At 48.6% G+C, this 23264-nt stretch overlaps 1 protein-coding gene across 4 annotated transcripts in view; it reads left to right on the top strand.

The window, feature by feature from the left end:
- The window catches only part of LOC147612387 (TOM1-like protein 8), a 156500-nt gene that overhangs the window by 46734 nt on the left and 86502 nt on the right, over nucleotides 1-23264 (top strand). For all 4 annotated transcript variants that reach the window (XM_086783003.1, XM_086783007.1, XM_086783005.1 and 1 more), the window contains exons 5-6: nucleotides 10999-11112; nucleotides 11319-11473. In XM_086783003.1, the coding sequence (XP_086639129.1) occupies nucleotides 10999-11112; nucleotides 11319-11473 (269 nt within the window). The remainder of the gene's footprint in view (nucleotides 1-10998; nucleotides 11113-11318; nucleotides 11474-23264) is intronic.

The following is a 23264-nucleotide window of genomic DNA, read 5'->3' as shown; positions in this document are numbered from 1 at the left end:
TTGCTTTTTACTCAACCAAGATATGCATGAACTGCCAAGAAAAAAACAATTCCCACTGGTGGATTGCCTGGTATCGTAATCACCAGCCCAATCTGAATCACTGTATGCATAAAGCTGCAAGCTGCCCCCCCTGGGATAGAACAAACCAAGATCCAGGGTACCCTTAAGATAACGAAAAATGCGTTTGACTGCTTGCCAATGCTTTGTGCTTGGGCTGTGCATGAATTTGCTCAACAAAGACACCCCAAAAGATATGTTTGGCCTTGTGTTACACAAGTAAATGAGGCATCCCACTGCCTGGCTATAAAGGCCGGCCTCAAAAGGCTCTCCAATATCATGCATAGTAAGCCGTACACCTGGTTCTACCGGAGTAGAAATGGGCTTACATTCATCCATGTGAAACCTTTTTAGCAAACTTTTTATGTACTTAGTTTGCTGCATAACAATGCCATCATCTGTATGCATAAACTGTATGCCGAGATAGTAGTGTAAAGGCCCCAAATCTGACATATCAAATTCAGCTTTCAAATCAGCTTTGAAATCTGAAATTTGTGCTTTGCTTGTACCTGTAATGAGCATGTCATCTACATACAAGATGACTATGAGAATATCGGCATCGGTTTTCTTCACATACAATGTGCTTTCAGCTGGACTATTCTCATAACCTTGGCTGGTTAGATGAGCATGTATCTTATCATACCAAGCTCTTGGAGCTTGCTTTAACCCATACAATGCTTTGTGCAACCTGCATACTTTATGTTCCTCACCAGGAACTACAAAACCAATGGGCTGATCTGAATCCCCCCTAATTGCAATGGGTAAAAGTCCATCAAACATGTCCTGTATGCCTGTATCATTGCTTTTATACAAGCTGGCCATGGGCTGTTCTGAATTTTCAGCAAATACCACATCTCTACTTACAAAAATCCTTCGTGTAGTTGGATTATAAAGACGGTATCCTTTGCTTTCATTGCTGTAGCCCACAAAAATGCATTTAATTGCTTTGTCATCAAGCTTTGTTCGGAGTTGTTCTGGCACATGTGCATATGCCAAACGCCCAAATGTACGCATATAATCCACTGTTGGCTTTCGGCTATACCAAGCCTCAAATGGTGTTATGGTTTTCAAAGCTTTTGTTGGACACCTGTTCAACACATGAGTTGCACACATTATAGCTTCCATCCAAAATTTGTGAGGCAACTTTTGTGCTTTCACCATGCATCTTGCCATCTCCATGAGAGATCTATTTTTCCTCTCAGCTACACCATTCTGCTGCGGTGTATAAGGCACAGTACATTGGTGTTTGATGCCCTTTTGAAGCATATAATCCTTGAATGCATTTGACATGTATTCTCCACCTCTATCTGAGCGGAGTGTTTGGACTTTATATGCACACATATTTTCAGCCATTGCTACAAAGTGTCGAAAGCATGTAAACACATCTTCTTTCGCTTTCAAAGGGTATGCCCAAGCAAACCTGGAGTAGTCATCAATGAATGTGACAAAGTAAAGATGCCCCCCTATGGATGGTGTCCGCATTGGACCACATACATCACTATGTATGAGCTGTAATTTATTTTCAGCTCTAACAGCTCCATCTTTGGGGAATGGTTTCCGATGCATCTTTCCCAAAATACACCCCTCACATACATGTCTTGGCGGAGACTCAAGAGGCGGCATATTATCAACCATATGATGCTTCTGCAAAAGCATCAAACTCTGAAAATTTACATGCCCAAAACGAGCATGCCATAGCTCTGCATCATGCATAGCAGGAGTGTGGGCAGCCACTGTATTTGCATCATAAGTGCGCTTGTCATAGCTGTCCAGCTTATACAAGCCTTTGTATCGTGTTCCAGAAGTGACTATTTCATAACCCTTTGATGGGTCTTTTACCAAACACTTCCCATCTTCAAATTCAACCTTTAAACCTTGATCGTTTATGGCTGAGACGGAGAGCAGATTTTTCTTTATTCCTCGAACATACAATACATTTTTCATACAGATATTGGCACCATTGGCTGCAATAAGTATGACATTACCAATTCCCTTTACTGGATATGTGGTATGATCTGCACATGATACAGTGCGGCCATTTGAAGCATAATCCAAATGCTGAAATACATCTTTGCATGAAGTGATGTGGCTCGAAGCACCACTATCAAAATACCATGATGCATTCTGTCTGTCAGATGCAATGCAAGACATATCAGTGTCTGAAGCACCTGGTGTGTTACTAGTGCATGTGACCAAAAAAGTGTACTCTTCCTGGATTACATTAGCTGATTGCTTTGCTTTGTCATCCGAAGAGTCTGCTACTGCATTGCCTGCTTCTTTCTTTTTCTCTTTTGCAATCCTTTTCCTACATTCACTGATGTAGTGTCCAGGCTTATGGCAGTAGTGACATTTGCCCTTCTTTTTGGGCTTGTTTGCATCCCCTTTGTCAGACTTTTCACCACTAGAAGAGGGCTGTCCATGACCAGCCTTGCTAGACTGTTGTCCCCCATGCTTAAAGCTCTTTGCTTTACCCTTATCCTTGGCTGTAAATGCCTTTTCTCCACCACGGTTGCTCGATATGTTTGCTCTTGTTTGCTCTTCCTGCAAGAGTAAACCCACGAGCTCTTCAAAAGTGACGGGATCACCACCTCCTCTCATCGAGAGGTTGAGAGAGGTGTGAAAGCCCAAGTAGGAAGGCGGTAAAGAATGAAGAGTGTTGGTGACCATCTGTCTATCTGGGATAACCTCATCAATGTTGAGCAATTGTTCCTGCAAATCTTTCACTTTGGTGAGATGATCTGCCATAGAGTCACCCTCATCCATAGAAAGAAGATCCAATTGCCTCTTCAAGTAGGCAACTCTTGCCTCGTTGCGTACCTGATACATTGCTTCCAATGTGTCCCATGCAAGCTTCGATGTCTTGCATGAACGAATGTGCGGAATAATAGTCCTTTTCACTGAAAGGGCTATCAATGACATGGCCTGTGCATCTCTAGAGTCCCATCTCTTCTGCTCTTGTGTGGGAGCAGGATCTACATCAGGAGCTCTTTGAGCACCTCCCCTTTGAGGCGTGGCTGGCTGAATGGTATGTGGGCATGTGTCATCACCACACACGATACCCCAAAGCCCTTTGGCTACCAGCAAATTACGGATCATAAAACTCCAGAGGGAGTAGTTAGATCCATCCAGCTTGTCCTCCTGGGTGAGCACACCAAATACATCCGTAGCATTCTGTGCCATGTCAACAAAGTATAACTGCAAGCAAACCAAGCACCAATGTGCACTGCCAGGCAACCAAATGTCCTGTGCAAATGTATGCCTGCAAACCAAAGCAAGTGTAAACCTGCACCAAATTGTCCAATTACACTCAATGTGTATACATACGCGACAAATCGCAGCTGTAATGCCCAATTATATGCTCCAATCAGAAAATCCCCAATTTGTATGCACTCCAATCGCTTCAATGTGCATCTAATTGGCCAATTTTCACAAAAGCCCCAAATTTCTGCAAGTGAAAGAGGTTCAATTTGCCAATTTTGACCTCAATTTTGAAAACCCCCAAATTTCTGCAAATTAGAGAGGTTCAATTTGCTGATTTTGACCTCAATTTCAAAAACCCCCAAATTGCCATGCCCAATTTTATCAATTTGTCCTGAAATTGAGAAATTCCCCAAATTGGACCTGCAATTTTCCTGTGAATTTGACTTGCACAGAAGTGTCTGCTGAATCTGCATATGACCTGCACTGGAACTGCTGCGAATTTTGTATTTAGGTTTGATCTAAAATGTGTACAGAGAAATACCTTCCTGCAAGGGCAGCAGGCTGGGAGCAGACAGTTGAATAGAGGGAGCCAGCAGGCTGACCAAGTCGTTTTGCAGGTGGAGGCGTTGGAGGGAGTCGTTTTGCAGGGCGGCGGTTGGCTGTGGGCAGCCGACGAGGAGCTGGGGCTGTAGATCACGGAGCTGATGGCGCAGGCATAGGCTAGCTGCACCAGGGCCAGGCGACAGTGAAAAACATGAAAGGCGGCAGCTGGCGAGCAGGTGTCGGGCGAGTCGTCAGTCGGGCAGGCGGTCGGTCAGAACAAGGTTCTGGCCCCGCAGGTAAGTCGGAGAGGGCGGGAGCCGCTATCAAAAGGTGCTGGACCCGCTGGCGGCGAAGCAAGCGGAGGCGGGAGCCATGGGCCAGCACGGAGGGCCTGGAACGGGCGACGGCAGTCGCGAGCAGACGGCCGGAACGGACGGAGCAAGCAGGTTCGTGACGGAGCACAGTCGGCCTGAACGGAGACGGGCAGGAGCGACGGAGTCGTTTGCCGGCGGCTACTACTTCGACGGAGTGCAGGGCGACGACTGGGACGTCGACGGAACGGAGGGGCGACGGGCCTGTGCCAGTCGTCCGACGGAACGGAGGGGCGACGGGCCTGTGCTGACCGTCGACTGACGGGACCACGGCGGCTGTAGCGCTGACGGAGCTGGGCGGTGCTGGTGTGGGTCGCCGGCTTCAGGGCGGTGCCGCCCGCGAGGCTGGGCGGAGGTGGTGGGCTCCCCACTAGTGCCGCTCGAAACTGGTGGCCGGACGGCTGAGCTCCGACGGACGGAAACACAGCGGCGACGGAATCCGACGGACGGAAAAACGCAGGCGATGGAATTTTGCAGCCTGCGGACGGAATTTCACAGAATTTTTTCCAGCAGCAGGTTTCCAAGGCCAGCTCCCAGCTCCCTGCTCTGATACCAAATGTTGGGTGCTGGACTCACACACTCACACACACAAACCTGCACATTAGGGTTAGGTGCAAGGTTGAGAAGCTCACACACAGAAATGAGAGAGAGAGAGAGTGAGCCAAAAGTGTGGTATCCACAAAATGCAAGTCAACCCTTGCATGTGTGCCACATCCATATAATATAGAACTACAAAATATTATATGTGTCCTTTCACACTTGATGTCCAAGGGGAAAAACCACATGGGAAAAAGTGCCCTTGGTTAAGCCCTGTTCACACATAGCACTACCATAAGTGAGCATATGCCTACAGTTACTCTATTACTTTCTGTAAGTTTCAGGGGAAGCAGGACTCAACAATCATTTATCTCATGGCTCCATCAGTTCGAGGTGCATGTCACGATGGTATGCTGTGTGGATTGTGAGAAGGTGGTCCTCGCTTGTTGAAACGTTATTGGGTTGGAAAGGTGGCCTCAGAGGTGTCAGTAATGCCAAAATTGGGTATCATCAGGTGTGGATTGTCAATCCAATGATGGCAGGCCCGAAAAAGCTCAATAGGGGTTCATCGTTCATGCCATGCGGCTTGACCAGTATCTTCAACTGGATGATGTGACATGTGACATAAACTGTTTCCACATCAACAAGGTAGCACCAGAAGGATTGGGAGGAACTCTCAAGATTACGAATCCCCCCCCCCCCCCCCCCCCCTCTCCACCCCCCCAAAAAAAGTGGAAATCTACTGATCAATCAGCGATAGAACTCCTCACCATGCTCAACCCTGCTGGGAGCTTCTTTCTCTAATTTATTGGAGGGAGGAAACTCTGCTGTATCTCTTTGATGCGGACAGCTTTCATGTGCAATAAATTTTATCGTCATCCATGCCAGTGTGAGCCACCTCAAGTTGTAGCCATCAAGTGAGTGCTCTTGAGGTTTGAAGGCTTGGAATCCTGACTACCTTAAAATTGGTTAATCCAACCAAATAACTTGTTCTTAAGGTTATTCAAGGCTTCTGAGTGCTTATGTTGGGGCTATAGCAAGTGAGGTTGGGGGCATTGCTTGTGGTGTCTACAGTCACGACGGAAAAGGTGTACAACTTGAAGAGCAAGTAAAAACTGAAGATTCATCCTTGCACACTCTCTGCCTGCCTTTTCTGCAGCCGCGACAAAGCGCAGCACCCTGCAGCAAGCAAAAAACAGCTGGCAGCACTTTGCAGAAAGTGAGAATCACCAATTCCAGCACAGCATCCTGCACAGGGCAACAAGGTTGTTGATGGACAGCAGCATTGAACTGATGCAGATCTGCTTCATTGCAGTTTTTGACATTCTCTGCAGCGGCTCTTATCTTCTGTCGCTTTTGAGTTTGTGTTTTATAACCTTATTACTAAGGTTCATGCTAAATGTGTTTTACACACAGCCCTCCATTGGAGGCAGTTCACATGCATTTTGATTCAGAAAATGCTTATAGGCTTACATGCGAGGTTGATCAAGTGGTAACCATCATCACTGCTTGTGCTTGCACAAGTTGTCTCTCCTGGGAGGATCTCATTTGGGATCATCTTTCAAACTCTACTCTTTTGTCATGAATATGTGCGCGTGGGAAGTGCGGAATTAATTGGTGTTCTCACCTCTCGCATGTGCAAGGCTTGTCCAAGGGAGGATCTTGCATGTGGGATTACTTCAACAATCTCGTGATTTTTATATTAAAGTGAGGTACAACTTACAGAGTTTCTTGTGTAAGCTGAGTGAGGTGGTGGTATCATGGATGTTCATAGGCCATGATATTTTGTAGGCCCTTATGGATTTAGGAGGCTGTGCAACTGAGATCACTTGTTATTCTCAAACTTCTCACCTCTTCGAATTGAGGGAGGGTGTTGGAATATCTAAGGTTAGGGCCTTAGTTTAAAGCAATTCTCTAGGTGATAGGAGGACTATATGACTTGGCTATATGATATTGAATGAAAGGAGGCTATATATGTGATCTTTTGCTTACTGAAAGGTGTATAGTTTTCTCTTTATCCTTTTGTTTAATTTCAATTTATCAAGATGTAGTCGTCTCTATCTCTCTCTCTCTCTCTCACACACACACACACACACACATTTCAGCCCTTATTACTTTCTTTGATTTTTATTTTTAGTACCCATGATGATGTATTTCATGGACATGATGTAACCTTTTGGTCTCATAGGTCATTTTGGCCTTTCGTAGACGTTAATACAACCTTCTCTCTCTCTCTCTCTCTCTCTCTCTCTCTCTCTCTCTCTCTGCCATAGACTTACATACCACCTCCCTTGCGAGTGCCACCACCCAGCTCTCAGCTATCCTACATGAGTCAGCTCAAGCCACCTACTTGTGCACCATGTGTCAACAAAACCGAGCCTCTATTAGATCCACACCCCAAAACAGTTGTCATGATCAGTAGTGCAAAGCCTACTGTGTGCAGCTTCGCCAAGACCGAGCAAGGGGCATCATCACAGCACGGCAAGCACAACGGAGATCTAGGCGATTTACCAGGCGCAAGAAGCGGGGATTCTTGGCTGAGAGGGAGGAGGGGTTTTACAGGTGTTTCTTGAGTGCAGACAGCTTTGAGGCGTGGCGGGATCAGCCCACCTTTGATACGTCACAGATCCCCCGGCTAGCCAGATCTTCGCTTTTCACAATGGCCAATGTCATAAGGGCCATACATAAGCTTAAGAGTGGGAGGACTAAGGATCATGAGGATCTCCAAGCTGAACACATCATACATGCATGTGATACCCTTGCACCCTTCCTCGATGAGCTTTTCAACACTGCCATATGTGAAGGCCTACCCCCCTCTTGGGCTACCAACATGATCTTTCCCATCCCACAAAGCCGGGGATACCCTCGACACAGACAACTACCATACTATCATCCTAGCCAAGCTTTTTGGTTCAGTCCTAGAAGCAGAAATCAGCAATCATGTAGAGAGCCATGGCCAACAAGCCAAGGGACAGGCGGGGTTCAGGAGGTCCTTCTCCACCTTAGATCACATCTTCACTTTTGAGGGCCATTTTTGAGGAAGCCAAGCATAAGGGAAGACAGGTGTACAACTGCTTTGTGGAGTTCCGCAAAGCTTTTGATAGTGTCCCGAGGGATCGTCTTTTCAGGAGACTCCAGGAGCTTGAGATCCCAGCAGATATGATATGGGGAGTACTAACACTATATGAGTCGGTGACGGGGAGATTTCGCGCACCCGGAGGTATGTCAAAGGAGAATAGGAGTCTATTGGGGTGAAACAAGGATGCCCACTATCACCCACTCTCTTTGGACTTTATGTTGATGAGATTGAGAACTTCATTGAGAGATTGGGAGGGGCTGTATCTACACTGGCTGATACACTAGTACCCATCCTCCCCTCTGTGGATGACAGTCCTAATTTCAGATTCAAAGGAGGGATTGCAGAGGCATTTGGATGCTTTGGGGGCTTTTTGTGAGGAGCACAAGGTGAACGTGGGAAAAACCAGTGTCGTGATTTCAACACATCTAGGGCAGCAGCAAAGAGAAATTGGTTTACAGATGGTGGCAGAGTGGTGGAGATAGTCTCATCATGCCTATATCTGTGTATTACTTTCTTAGGACGGATCTTCACAACAAGGCCAGCAGCATAGACACGGATGGCACAAGGACATGCAGCTTTGGCTAGGTTCGAGAGGTAATGTTTCCAGGTGCACTTCTAGGAACCAAGCACAAAGATGTGGCTCTTTGATATGTTCAAAGAGTATGATTTTAGTTCTATGTTGTTGAGGGCTTGAAATGCAAGCTTTAGGCTTGGTTGCTTGGCCGCTTGTTGTGTAGGGCTCTAGTGTGTACACACATTTTTTAAGGAGTGGAAAGTCAAAGAAAAGAAAATGAAAAGGAAAGCAATACATAAATCGGAAAAAGCACACACTTTTGGGTAGAGATTCTAATATAGAAGTGCATAAAGTGTCAGCATCAAAGGACTAATCTTAATAGCTATTGCCTTCTGACTTCACAAGACAATGGAAAATCCATTAACAAATCAAGCCATCTTTTTGTAGATAATCTCATCAAAACTTAATCATATACTTTCTCTTTTTCTTCTCCTTTCAAATGGCAGCTCTAGATCGTGGAGATTCTCCAATGACAGAGAGAAATATTCGGTTAGTTATTCGGAGAACTGAAATCTATTGGGACGCACATAGAGGAAGCTGTATGATCTGAAAGATCACTGCAAATTGAGGAGCTTCTCCCAGTTCCAAACTTGGAGTGAGACTCCGACACTTCACTTGAATCCGCCGGGTTTTAAGTTCAAGCCACAGAGATTCGATCAAAATCAACTTTCCCTTTCTTATTCACCATTTTTACCTTACTTGACTTGCTACAACCCTCCAACTATTGTAATTAGAGAGGTTTCATCTAATAAAAACTATTATTGTATTAGAGACAGAATGTTGTATTCCCATTCGTCGAAATGGGACGTTGTTTCATATTCATAGGGTGATCGATCATCAATATCATTCAAATTTTCAATGGATGATCAATGAATCGTTAGTCTCCCTCCTTCCCACGAGACATAGGGAAAAACCATTTTTTTTAAAAGAATAAAAAAAAGGAAAGTCGCGTTGTGGAATAAGGGATAGGGAATATTCAAGATACTGAGAAATAGCCTCTGTATCTAATAGTTCCAACTCACAATAAAGAATAATGTTACTTATGACATACGTAACTAATCCTGTGACAAACCGAATAGTTAGGCCCAAAAATACAAGAAGTAAGTACCAATCATGCATATACTAGCCATGTGGAATATGTGGAAATCACCCATGTGTGGAGTTACCCACATACCGTAGGTAGTACAATGGTATCATAAGTATCCCTGATTGACCATAGACCCTTCTTAACCACCCCCCCCCCCCCCCCTCTCATCTCTCTCTCTCTCCGCCCCCCCCCCAAAAAAAAGGAAAAAAGGAAAAAATTGAGGGTGGACTTGGTGAGTGTTGGCAGTCATAGACTCACCTATGCTGGATATTCTTAATGGATGAGAATGATGATATCACACCCACATGACCCACCTTTTCTTGTACCGAGCTGGAGATGTACCATAGTGCACACCATGCTCACCATAGTGCACACCATGCTGCTGCTGCTGCTGATGATGATGATGATAAGATAGTCTATCATTCTGTAAGAGTCTCTTTCAGTTTCATTAGTCTTTTTCCGTGGTCCAGTTCCACATGGAACTCTTGTACCAGTTTTGGTCTCATGGACGCATCGGATCTTTTGAAGATGTTTAATATAACTTTCTTTCTTGATTTAGGCCTATTGTAGTCATGGGCCTTAGTCAAATTGTTCTCGTAATCCATCGAATTCATCAAACTTGAAACATAGTAAGATGTCAATTGGCAAGAGAGTGAGATGTTTGTAGTCTGTCTGTGCTTCCTAAATCCACAGGTTTTAATCACTCCATTGTTGTCCCTTATTCCTTACCTGCATGAGATGAAAACGAGGCCTGAATCATGCTAGAAAGAACGATATTTTGGGTTTAGGCTACAATGACTTTTTTCTCTCTTTGGAAAATAGTTTAAGCCACGTTTATGTATAGACAAAGACACTTTATAGTTATGAATGAGGCCCATGAGAACTGATTTTTCCCCGAGAATGGTTTGCAAGGACTGCTTGTTGGGGTGCTGATGTAAGTGTAGAGGACTAAGGCACACACAGCTGTTGAATATTATCCTCCCATGAAGAACCTTGTTTTAAACTCTTAAGTCCTTACCCACATGTTTGCTATGGTCCAGATTGCAAAGTAGGGTTGCAATTCTAATGACCAGTCACCATTCATGCAAGAGGTTTTAACAAGTTTCAGTGAAACAGGTTTTGTTATCCTGGTTACGAATTCTCCATAAATCAAAACATTTTTATGCTGTTTTTATAAAATCAAAATGTTGATCCCTGGCAGTTCAGGTAACACTTCTCTCTGCTCTAGTTAGAAATATACTGAATACTGCCACCCTTTTTTTCCTTGTTTCTGCTCTAGTTATAAATATACTGAATACTGCCACCCTCTTATCCTTGACTGTCATAGCCATTCCACTTTTATTGCCTCAAACACAAATGCCAAGTCAGTGAGAAATTTTTATGTTTAGTTAACTTTTCAAGTGGGTGTTGAGGTTTTAAAGTCGTAACTTTTTGGTAGGGAGCGAATTGAGCTAACCACTTGGGCAAGAGCCCCCTGCTGACCTTGTATGCATGCCTTTGTAGCTCTAAAGAATATCGGTAACGAATACCATTTTTTGTTCTGTTGCAGAAAGATATGCAAGTGAAGGACAAAATCTTATTACTTCTAGACTCATGGCAAGAAGCTTTTGGTGGACCGAATGGAAGATACCCTCAGTACTTCATAGCATATGATGAGTTGCGGGTATGTGGAAGGCTCATTATGGTTTCCTCAAGCTGATGCAAATATGACTAAGCATTTCAGTTTTCTTCCCTTTATCCAGAAAAGCACATTTCTGCCCATACGTGTCTAGATTCTTAGGTGCCATCAAGCCTCAGCTTGCTCACTATTGGTTTCTGCAAACTTGTATTTATACTTCTCTGACTGTTTTACCTGTGCCAACCTTACAGCGTTCAGGGGCTATGTTTCCCAGGAGGGCTGACACTGTATTCACTCCTGCTCAAACACGCCCTATTGCTGAAAGCTTTCCATCCCCTCAACGATCACCTATCAATGTGGCTACAAGGACTGATGCATCTAGGCCATCTGACTTGCCTGGATTAAGGTATGGATTTGTTATCAAGGATATCTTTTGGATTCCACGTGTACTTCCTGGTCAGCATGACATGTTATATACCCTTGGAGGTAGATTTTTTTTTTCTTTCAACCATATCTTTTGGGTGGAGAAGCATCATAGTTTCCATGCATGAATATCCCAATACAGTTCATCTATACCCTTTAAGGGCATGCATTCCATCCATAGGTAAATGGTGTCTGCATCCTGGTTTTCATTTGCAGCTTTTATTTTTTCCGTTTCCAAATCATATCACCATGTATGCTGTGATATCATGTGGTATCAAGCGTACTATGTGGTATGCATGCTATTAGGTACCAAGTTGGTCATTTTTAACTTTCTGCATTATGTATCTATGTACATTTTTAAAAAAGTTAACGTAACGCATTTTTGTATATCCACTCTCCAGCCAAACATACATGCTTAAGTTGCACCTTACAGTTTTAATATGAGTAATATGAGTAGTAGGTGAACTAGCAATGTAATCCATAGTTTTGTTTAAGGACGTGGAAGGATACAGCTGTTAAAATGCGATTAGGATCCCTCAAAATGACAAATGCAGTATTTCATCTCACATAGGCATGATCTTTTTAAATATGTATGGGGTCATGTAGTTTTCTTGGTTTGAATAAAAGTAAAGATGAAAAATCCTAGCTGACTAGTAAAGGAAATAAAGCTTGTGGTATCGCATGATTGGTTGTCTTTTGGATGTTAGAAAACACGTTAGGTGCCACACAGTGTCACCTGCACTCACTCTATTTGGGTTGCACGCGGACAGCAGTACTATCAGTGCAAATTTTGGGATAATCTTTTGGGTTAGAGATGTGCATTGAGAATTTTTTGAGCCCTAGTCAAGGGACAAGTCGCTAGTCACATAATTCTCTCTTACCGTTTACCTTCAAAGCGAACTAAAACAAGTAGAGCATTGAAAGACTTGCTACATGGATTACCACTCAAGCTTTGGCATTGCATGTAACGTTGATAGCAGAGCTAAGGTTTTCTTGAGGCAGTGGGCAGTCCGGTGTTGGAATTTCTCTTCCTCTAGCGATTTTTTTTTTCCCGAGAAAAGATCCTTTCATTAGTTATATAAAAACGCCCATAGGGCTACAAAAGATCCTCTCCTGCTCATAAGAAAACAGAGCAGAGATCCAAGCAAGGCAGCTAGGGAGACTTTCCCTAGGTGCAAAAAAGTACAAATATCAGTACAAAGAACTGAGGGGCTATATCATACAATAGGAGGGGGGAAAAGCCAAACAGGTGGCCTGTAGTGCCAGCGGGGGAAACCCGCGTGTAGGGTATAGAAGGGGCCGCTGCGCCAAGTGGTGTGAAAGGCCTGGCGCCGCAAGATCGCCTCATCCGAGTCGCCCCGGATGCAGTCATACTGTTCTCTCAGGGTGTGGATCAACTCCTGCCAAATCCCCCGAACAGTCTCTGCTGGTGGCTCCAGTCTCCCCTCAAAGGCCCTGAAACACCGGGCTCTCCAGGTGAACCAGATGGTGAGGCTGCTGAGGAGCTCCCATCGTAGATCCCTCTCCTGTGTCCAGCCGGCGGATGAGAAATCCGGTGAAGGAACCAGGCGAGGCTAGCCCCTAATGAATCTGATGGCGTGGCTGTCCTGCTCCGTCTCATAGCCCATAGCAGGCCCTGATGAAGTCGACCAAGCAGCGGCACCCCACGTATACATACCCTCTGGAGAGAGGGGGGCCAGAATGCGCAGCATCCTCAGCCAAATCTGCTGCGCCTGAGGACAGTCCCATAGGCAATGTCTCTGTGTCTCCATAGGGTGGCTGCATCGGACGCAGGCCGCGGGAAGACCGCTGTAGACAAGCCAGGTGCCAACTGTAGAGCCCTTGTGGGCGACCAGCCACTGGAAAGTCGAGATCCTGCGTGCCTGTCGACTAGCCCAGAGCCTAGTCCAAAAATCCTCCAGGAACTCCTGTGAGAGTCCCTGTAGAGCCGCCAATGCTCCGATGCAGCCGGAGAGACCATCCTCCTCGCCGTCAAAATATGTCGCCCCAACCGAACAATATATTGGAAAAAGGTGATCTCTGTGGCCTCGGGGGATGCATAAGGATCATGCCACTCGTACTCGCCAGGTCCCCCATTGGAGCCAGGCCAAGGGGCGTGCTGCATATGCCCATATGCGCCAATCAGAGTCCACATCTACAGGGTCTGGGTCAATATGCCACTTCCGAGAAGTGGTGGCCACTACCTGTATCCTCTGAAAAATGCACTCCGCAACCAAAGGCGACTCCACCTCCACTCTCTGAAGTCTGCCCTCATCTTGGATCTCATAGTAAAGGCATCTACCATCCTCAGTGCAAGCTCTGACAGCAATCAGGATCTCCAACTGTGTAAAGGCGCCCATCCACCGTGGGGCCACTGGCTCGAGAGGCGTGAACCACTCCTCTGTGAGTGCCTCCTGAATGTCATTCCTCATAATCAGCCCCCCTCTGAAGTGACTCAGCCTCTCCACCTGGATCTCCTCTGGGAGACTGCAGAAGGCTTGCCAATCTCCAAAACTACGTGCTGGGCTTGCCGCCAATGGTCCCCAGGCTAGACGAGGCCGAGAACCCAGCATATGACCTTGCTTTGTGCGAACTGTTGGGCTCCAGATGAGCGGCTGTCTGGCCCGCTCCTCATCACAAGAAGGAGATCTCTAAGAGAGTCCCGGTCTCAGCAACTCCCAAGCTCGCAGGATGCTCAAGGCAAATCTGTCCTCCCATCCTCTACTGAGGCCTGTCCTCCTCATCTCTATGAAGATCCAGCGTATCTCCGGTGCCCAAGTGCCCCCTGCTGGGGGAGCCCGAGCCTGCAGTCGCTACAGAAGAAGCTCTTTCCAAGGCTCAGCGCCTGGAAGCAGCCCCCGAACAATAAGCTTCCCCAATAAGGCTCTACTCTGATCAACTGGATCTATAATGCCCAAGCTCCCCCTGGGCCAGCGGAAGTGTAATAATTGCCCAAGCGACCTTAGCCCGGGCTGGCTGACCATCCCGCCCAGACCAAAGAAAGTTCCTTATCAGCCTCTGTACCTGGCTGATGCAAGAGCTCGAGAAGATCCAGCAAGACGTGATGTACCACATGGTCGCTAAAAGCCTGATTTGCCACCACCACCCTCCCAGCCAAGGATAGCCGAGCTGTATTCCAATACAAAAGCTTCTTCCGAATGCTCAGAAGAAGCGGGGCAATCTGCTGCTCAGGTGACAAATCTAGTCCAATCTGGCATCCCAAATACCGCACTGCTGTGCCAGGAGGAATCCATCTAAAACCCGGGTTTGGGCTCCATGCCGGAGTGGGAGCGCTACTGATCCAAAAGGCCACTGTCTTGCGCCAATTGATCAATGCTCCCGAAGCTGCACTAAAAACCTGAAGCGACTGCTTTGCCCTTTGAAGATTGGCCTCCTGGCCATGCTAAAATAAACCCGTGTCATCAGCAAACTCAGCATCGAGCATGTCCTCCCCCCGGACTGGGAGCTGGAGTCCTCTCAAACCAACCTCCTCTATCGTCAGATACGTGCTCATAGCCTCAGCAAAGAAGAGAAAAAGAAACGGGGCGAGAGGTTACCCTTGACGGACTGATCTGGTCAACTCAAAACTCAGCCCCCGTCTTCCTGCCATCAGCACCTGGCTACGAGCTGTGGAATATAGAGCCGCCACTCCTCGAATCCAAACTGGCTCAAAGCCCAGGCGAAGCATCGTGCCCTCTAAGAAACTCCAATCGACTCGATCGTATGCCTTCTCAAAATTGAGAAGCATCACGACCAGGTCCTCACCGAGAAATCTAGCTCGGGCCGTCGCCTCCCAGAAGGTGAAAATGTTGTCAAGGATACTACTCTCCTTGACGAATCCTGTCTGGGTAGCATGAATCAACTCCCCCAGGAAGGGCTGGATCCTCAAACTCAAGGCCTTTGCTAAGACCTTGTAGACAGTATTGAGGATCGTAATAGGTCTCCAATGCCGAATATCATCTGATACTCCCTCCCCCTTGGGGATAAGAAAGATCAAGCCATCTGAAAAGTTTTGTGGCATCATCCCAGTGTCTAAAACATACTGAAAGCCCCTGCGGAGGCTTGGTCCCAAAATGTCCCAATAGCGCATAAAACAGGCAGGCGTCAATCCGTCCTCCCCAGGGCAACTATAGCGCGGAAGGACTCTCAAGGCCTCAGCAAGCTCAACCTCTGAAAGAGGCTCACCCAGAACTGTACGCATCCGATCTGTGACCCTCCTTTGCACATGGGCCCACACAGTCTGTCTGCAAGCATCCCGTCTGCAAGCATCCCGAGCCTCAGTGGGGCTGGCTCCGCTGAAAGCAGGTCTCTATAGAGCTCAGTGGCAATGGCTCTGATCTCCCGGGCTTAGTGGCTACCGATCCGTCCTGCCTCCTGCCTCCTGAGTTGGCGGACTCCTGCTCGAGCATGGCGAGGTCCAGTAATCTCAAAAAACTCCCCAGTCACTCTATCACCAAGCTGCATCCACTGAGAGGCCTGGCGACGATAGTAGAACTCATGTCTCTGCTCCTCTGCCTCCCTAACCTCCTGGCGTGCCTGGCTCAGCTGGGACGCCACCCACTCACATGTAGGCTGCTGCTCTCGAAGGCACTGAAGCGAAGCAAGGCTACGTCTCAACCGACGCTCCCGCTCGCGTGTCTCTCCCAACCGTGTCAAGGCTGCAGCGTGCAAAAAAGAGCTGAGCTCGATGAGTCCCTGGGCACACTGGCCTGCTGCATCCTGGTGAGAGCTCTGGCTATCGTGCCATATCCTCTCAATGTCCTCAGCGAGACTAGGATCTGTAAGTACCCTCTCTGGGATCCTCAACTGCAAGCTGGTCTCCCGTGTCCTATTCTCAAGTATCAAAATAACTGGCGCATGGTCTGAAAAAGAGGTGCCAGCGAGAATGCCAACGGAGCCCCCTCGCTCCCCTACCCTGTCGCCCACATAGAAGCGATCAATCCGTGATAGATTAGTCCCTCCCTGCCGGCGATCCGACCGAGAGAAACTAAGACTGTCGTGAGAGCGGGAGAAAGCCTCATGCTGCCATGCATCAGTGATCCTCAGTGTCATGCAAAATCGCTCCCAAGCTGCAAGCTCCGTGCCGTGCACTGTAACATGACTGCCTCCCACCCTATCGGCTGGGTCCTCAAGCATGTTGAAGTCTCCCCCGACACACCAATGTGCGGCCTCTGGCAATGCATTCGTAACCTGGGTCCAGAACTCTGCTCTGGCACTAGCATGGTTGGGCGCATAGACATTGAGCACGCCAAAGAGCATCCTCAGAATGACATACCGTGCTCTACCAGGCACAATGATCCCGCGATCCACAATGGCCTGCCGCCATACATCCGCAATGACCATACATACTCCTCCCTGCCCACCCAAGGGGCCAAACCCTGCAGACCAAAAGGTGTCCCATCTACTAGGCATCACCGAACCGTATCTCCGGATCCTGCTCTCACCCAAATGGTGCTCCTGCATCATCAAAATATCAATACTGCCCCCAACCAGGCATCTCTAAAGCTCCTGCCTCAAGCAACCACGATAACGTATATAGTGTGCGCCGCCAAGGCCCTGTACATTCCATGAGATGATCCTCATGGATGACCTGCTGAGGTGGAGGCTGTCTCAGCCGTACGGTGGGCCTTCGCAAGCGGCTTGGATGGAGAATAGTCCCCATCCGAGCGGCTACGAATCTACCCACCCGGTGTGCTGCAAGAATCTCGGATCAGGCGCCAGTGGCTGTGTCCCATGGCGACTGCCTCCCGCTCAGACAAAGCAACCTCGTGTATGCATACATATCCAGGGTCGCGTGCTAAGTCTGCCACTATGCGAATCACCAAATGTCGAATCCCGGAGGCATCCACTCTCCCGGGATCAAAGAAAAAATGAGCCAACTCCCATAGTCGGCCTATCACGTCTGTCACCTCCAGATCGCTCACATGGTGAGAAAACTCAACTGCTTGAGTCTTCAAAGTGCTAAGAGCGAGATCCATAGTCCACTCCCGGTCGCTAGGGCCACAGAGAGGGAATGAGAAGGCCACCGCTGAATCAAGTGCCTCCTCCCCTCGGGCCGGAGGTATCACTACATGAACTCGGATGGGTGCTGGCTCATGGGGGCTCTCCGCTCCAAAAAGCCGTGTGAAGGAATAATCAAAAGCCTCCGAGCGCTGTCTAGTGTCGAGATGACTCAGCCGACTGCGGATAGAGGATATCCGTGAAGCCCGAATCGGCATGGTAAGTCTCCTCTGTGGTGCTCGAGCAAGGTCGGTGCTCAGTGGTCGCCGGACTGCAGGTGAGCGCCAGGGAACTGCTAGGGCCTCCCGGGGAGCTGAGGCGAGAGGGGGGGGAGAAGGGAGCCGCTGCCAAAACCGGAGAGCGGGGACGGGAGGAGGCGAAGGTGGAAGCGAGGCGGGAGGGGGGGACGAAGGAGGGGGGGGTGGGGGTGAAGGAGGGGGTGCTGGCATCTCCTGGTCCTCAGTCGGCGCTGGGGTCTCCTCCTGTAGGGGGAACCCAGTGATGCTGAGACTGTGGCTGTTGCTGCTGCATCGGTCTCTGGGCGTGCTGTTGGGGTTGTCTCCCTCGACGGCGCCCCTGCCCAGGCTGCCACTCCGAGGTCTCTGCGGGCTGAGCAGGTGTCTCGGAGGCTGCCTGTTGAGCTGCATCTGTGGGCGGGCCATCGGGGGGCTGTTGCTGCGGTGAAGGTCGGGGTCTCCTGCGAGGGCAGGCCTTGGCCAGGTGGCTGACCTGCCTGCAGATAAAGCACTGGTTTGGGAGCCCCGAAAACTCCACTCTCTGATCAATCCATCCCCCCCTACCCTAGGTAGCTGAATGATCTTCGGAAGGGAGGAAATGTCTGGAACCAAAACTCGGACCGAAGGTAGCCCAGCTGCTCTGGCCACCACTGAAGTTGCTGTGGGGCTTGTCTCAAGCACCGAACCCACCAATGCTCCTAGCCTAGAAAGGAGCGGAAGGTACTCATGACGGAGTCCAGGGAAGCAAACTGTAACATGGAAAAGGCGCTCTCCCTGCTCGGCCGCTGCTGGGTCAAAGCTATGCTGCCAAGGTTTGAAGAATGCCCGAGCGCCCCTGATGTCAAGGGGACTCATGGCTAGGACCTTGGCCACGCTCTGGGCTGTCTCGAACTCGATCTGGTAAGTGTCCACGGCCCAGTAGCTGAACGTCCAGGATCTTGCCCACATCTGCAAGAAGGCGGGCCTGGGGAAGATCCCGGATCTCCCCTCTGCTGGGGCGAGTGCCGACTATATGGCAGATGGTGGAATGTGCCTGGAGGCGTTCCACCTCTGCGGCGAGGCTCGCTTCCTCTTCTGGCGAAAGAGAAAGCCTGATGGGGGTATCCTCAAGGGCCGGCGAGGGGGCTGCGGGAGAGTCCCTCTGAGGTGGGGCGGGAGGAGCCTCCATCAGAGTCTGAAGCTATGTCGAAGGTGGAGCGAATGCGGAGAGGCCTGCAAGAACCGAGCTGCACACAAAGGGCGGAGGGGGAAGGTGGAAGGCAAAAAAACCCTAGGGGACGGAAAAAACAGAAAGAAGGGGTAAGGCGGCAAAGACCAAAAAACCCCAGGGGGGGCGGAAGCAGCGTGTAAGAGGGGTGGGGGGGAGGAGAGGGCGACGACTGGCGGAGGGGGGGGCGGGGCGCTGAAGAAGGGAGGGGGGGGCGAAGGAGAGGAGCAGGGGGGGGCAGCGGGTGCTACAACGCTGGGGCGCACAAGAAAAGCAGGCGGGGGAGGGGGAGCATACGCGAGGGCAGGCGGGGGGGGCAGACGCGTGGGCGGGAAGGGGGGGAGGGCGTGCAGGCAGCAGCGCGAGCAGGGGGGGGACCGTGAGCTTCAGCGAGTGCAGTGTAGGAGAATTCTTCCTCTAGCGAATTGTTCATTTGTGCTCTGCAAAAATCATTGAGCCTCCTGAGTCATTAGGAAGAGACAGTTCCCTATTTGCCAGGACGCCAAGAGGCTGTGCAAGATCCCTCCTCTGACATCAGGCTAAACGTAGTGCAGGTTGGGTAGAAAACTGGACTTTGCAAGAATTGCAAGCCAAGCAGTTGGAGAAGTGAGAGATGAGGGAGATTTGCTGCCCTGGGAGTTTTTTTTTTTTTTTTGGGTGTGGGGGTGAGGGGGGGGGGTTGGATGTTTTTTACAAGGGTACGGGAAGGGGGACGGGCTGCAAACAGGGGGCTGCTTATTGGGGACGTGGGGATTTCCAGCAATCTCTCTCTCTCTCTCTCTCTCTCTCTCTCTCTCTCTCTCTCCATGGTATTAGTCTCTGCCCCCAGCCATACTCTCTCTCGCGCACTGGCGCCCTGCCTGCTGCCGCCTGACCTGCTCACGCCACCTACATGCACTTGGCCCCGCCCTGTTCTGGCTGCGCACGTGGTCCTCCGCCATGTTCTGCCCTGCCTGCGCCACCCATGCGCTGCGAGCACCTGGCTCCCCTCTGCCTCCTTTTTCCCACCCACCCACCGACCCACCCTTGCTCAGGCCCCCAAGGCAGCAACGTAATCTCTCTCTCTCTCTCTCTCTGGATATCCAGAGGACATTGAGAGTTGTACATTGATTTGTCTCATAGGTCGAGTTCGGCCTCTAGTAGACGTTAATACAGCTTTCTTTCTTCTTTCTTTCTCTCTCATTGAGACCTTCAGCCCCACTACTTTTTGTGCTTCACGCAGGTGACTCCTCTTCGCCACCCTGTGCAGTGCCCCTGTTCTGGCTATGGCGTGACTTTCAGCCACCTTGCCGCCCCTGGATCTTGTTCGGCGACCCGCGGGCCCTATGTTCCCACCCACCCTTGCTTAGGCCCTCAAGGCAGCAAGGCAGCCCTCTTTGGGCCCCAAGGGGGGAAATACCCACCACTCTTTTCTCTCTCTCTCTCTCTCTCTCTCTCTCTCTCTCTTTCCTGCTATTGTGACAGTCCACGTGCTTCTCTCTTACCTGTGCTGTATGAAGAGCTGCAATCAAGCTACTGCATGTCATCACTGCAGTAGATAAGCCATCTCGAAATCCGTGGAAGCTTGGTTGAATCATCTGGATAGCAATGCGGCAGATAAAAAGATGTTCAGAGGCTTAATAAGCTGCTGGATGATATGTGGAATTACCTTACAAAGGAGATGCATAACCTCAAGAAGGAGTTGCAAGACAGGGATTGCACAATCCAAGCCCTGGAGTTGGAGATACAGAACTATAAAGAAGAGCTCACAGCTCTTAGAGAGGTAAAGGGGGATGGAATAAAAGCTATGGAGCTGGAACTACAGGCATACAGGGAAGAACTATTGGCTCTCAAGGAGTTTCTCCATGGAGATTGCACAACTTAAGGATGCAAATGCCAAACTCCAGTTGGCATCCGAGGAGCTCGGGGGGAGGTGGATACGCTCTGGAAAGAACTTAATGATTGCAAGAAGGGGAGCTCACCCCTCTCGTGGAAGAAGTGGAAGGCCTCAAGATCAAGCTACAAGAGGGTCTTGTAGCCACAAAAAAGGAGATGGAAAAGGGATGGGCAGATGTGGTTAAACAAGAGGTCGAGAAAGGGTGGACTGAAGTGACTAAAAAGCACCAACTCACCCCTACCATCATCCATGATACTTTGGAAGAAGAGAATAAACGACGAATGTGGGCACTCAACATATGGGTGTCTGGCATGAAGGGGCCTCAGCAAAAGTTGATACTATAGCCTTGTGCCACAAGCTAGGAGTGGAGGGACCCTTCTCCCTTTACAGATGTTTGGAGGGCAGGGAAGCGTCCTTTACAGATGTTTGGAGGGCAGCGAGTCGCCATGAGAGGAGCTGGGGATATGGCCCAAGGCCAACGCAAAAGCACCAGGGTCCAGTACAGGGTGCAGACAGCAGGCAAAGCCTGGGCAGCACACTCATTTCACCTTGGTGGACCAATACCCGTCTGAACCCCGGGATTTTTGAGATTACCACCGGCCTCTGCCAGGAGTGATAGTGTCGCGCTCCATTCATCTGGTCTACATCTACCTCGTCCTGATCATCCATTTGGTGGGACCCCAGGAGGAGGGTTGGGTCAACTTTCCTCTTCTCCTTATTCATTCCCTCACTGAGCTGCTTTCCCACTTAAGTGAGAGGTTAGTGTAAAATCATATACAATAGAATACAATGTTTAGAAAATATCTCATCACTGAGTTACTCTCCTTATATTCTTTTTGTGTATGTGGCCCTCCAACAGTACGGGCAGAGGTCTTCCAGCATAAACAGGCCGGATAGAGCCTACGGAGGTCGCGTAGATGGCTCGGACCGGAGACGTGTACAGGCTGGATGCGCACATAGGGATGTTGGGGGACATGTGGGAGAAGGAAAGCTAAATGATACGTGAAGGTAAAAACACAGAAAAGCGTAAGCATGAGTGGGCTTTTGTTTTTGTGCTAAAGCGGGAGGGGGCTTTATTTCAAGCCCCAACTTTTATGGAAAGCACAAAACTTAAGCAAGTTTTTTTAAAAAAAAAAACTCACTTTCCCTATATATTCACCCTCTTCCGTAATAGCTCATACCTATCTACAGGTTGTGTAGGGTTTATGCGCACCATCTACTCGGTTTTTTTTTAAATAAAAAAAAACTCACTTTCCCTATATATTCAGCCTCTTCCTTCTTGTTGGCTCATATCTACATGTTGTGCAGGGTTTACATGCGCCATCTACTCGTTCGTGGTCCCCAAAAGCTGAAAACTTCGTCTCAGCCATCTCATCCACCCTATAATCTTTTCTTTAACCTTTCACTTCTTCTTCTTTCCAGCGCGTAACCCATCACCTTTTTGTCACTGCTTTTCTACAAGTTAGCACGGACGTTTAGTGTGCATCAGAGATATATGCAATCAGTGGGCAGTAACTCTGTAAAGTCAGCAAGTGAAGCCACCAAGATGGCTAGATTTTACCCGGCACGAGCAGTAAGGCCGGAAGATAAACAAGAGCCGGTTATCGAGGATCCCATGAGGGAGGATAGTGTGAGACCCAATGTTGATGGGTGCTCTATGTCAAGTGGTGTAGGGGGCTTTTGCTAAGCGGGATTCAATTCTGAATTCGCACACACATTAGTGAGTCGAGGAATGGCTCAATAGTCTTGACTTTACAGACCCCTAATTAATAATCTTAAATTTTTGAGCTCTTTGCCGCCCGATGATGGTTCTAATTGGTTGCATGCTCTTACTCTTTCAAATGACTAGATGGATCTTTTCAAAACAGTGATTTGAGCATACCAAGTTTTATCATGAACTCTTCATGTTATTCGGATAGCCACCACGTGGTAGGTGGCGGGCAGTCTTGTGGGATATTGGTATAACCCAGGACAGGGTGCCGAGTTAGGCAGTCTTGGTGGTGAAGGTCATAATCCAAGATGGCTAGCCGAGGTTTTTGGATGGCATATAGACTGTTAGTACAGCTGACTACAGAAGCCAAGGAAAAGGATTGGGGTGTGAAGATGGTGGTATCTTTTATCCTTGAATTTGCATGGATGAGATTGACACATAACTCAATTATCATACCAAATGGCATCCTACATTAGTTGTCGGCAAATCCTAGTGCCATGTATTTCAAATATAATATTTCAACCACAAGATCTACTCTCGTGAATTTCTTTTAGAGCCTCATGCTCTATGATGTAATGACATAAGCCAGGTGCATAAGTAGTTCTTGCTACCTGGAGTAGCATTCTCTTCAAGTAATTCTAGAGTCTCCTCATTGTCTCCTTTAATTTATTCCCAAAATCCTTTTCTCATCAAAAAATTGGTCATTTTGAACTTCCACGCATGAAAGTTGTTCTTGTCAAGCTT

Source organism: Cibotium barometz, chromosome 45 (assembly GCF_041138505.1).
Source record: "Cibotium barometz isolate CiBa-2024 chromosome 45, ASM4113850v1, whole genome shotgun sequence".
Lineage (NCBI taxonomy): Eukaryota > Viridiplantae > Streptophyta > Polypodiopsida > Cyatheales > Cibotiaceae > Cibotium > Cibotium barometz.
The sequence above is the reverse complement of the archived record's forward strand: the minus strand, read 5'-3'. Positions and strand labels throughout refer to the sequence as shown.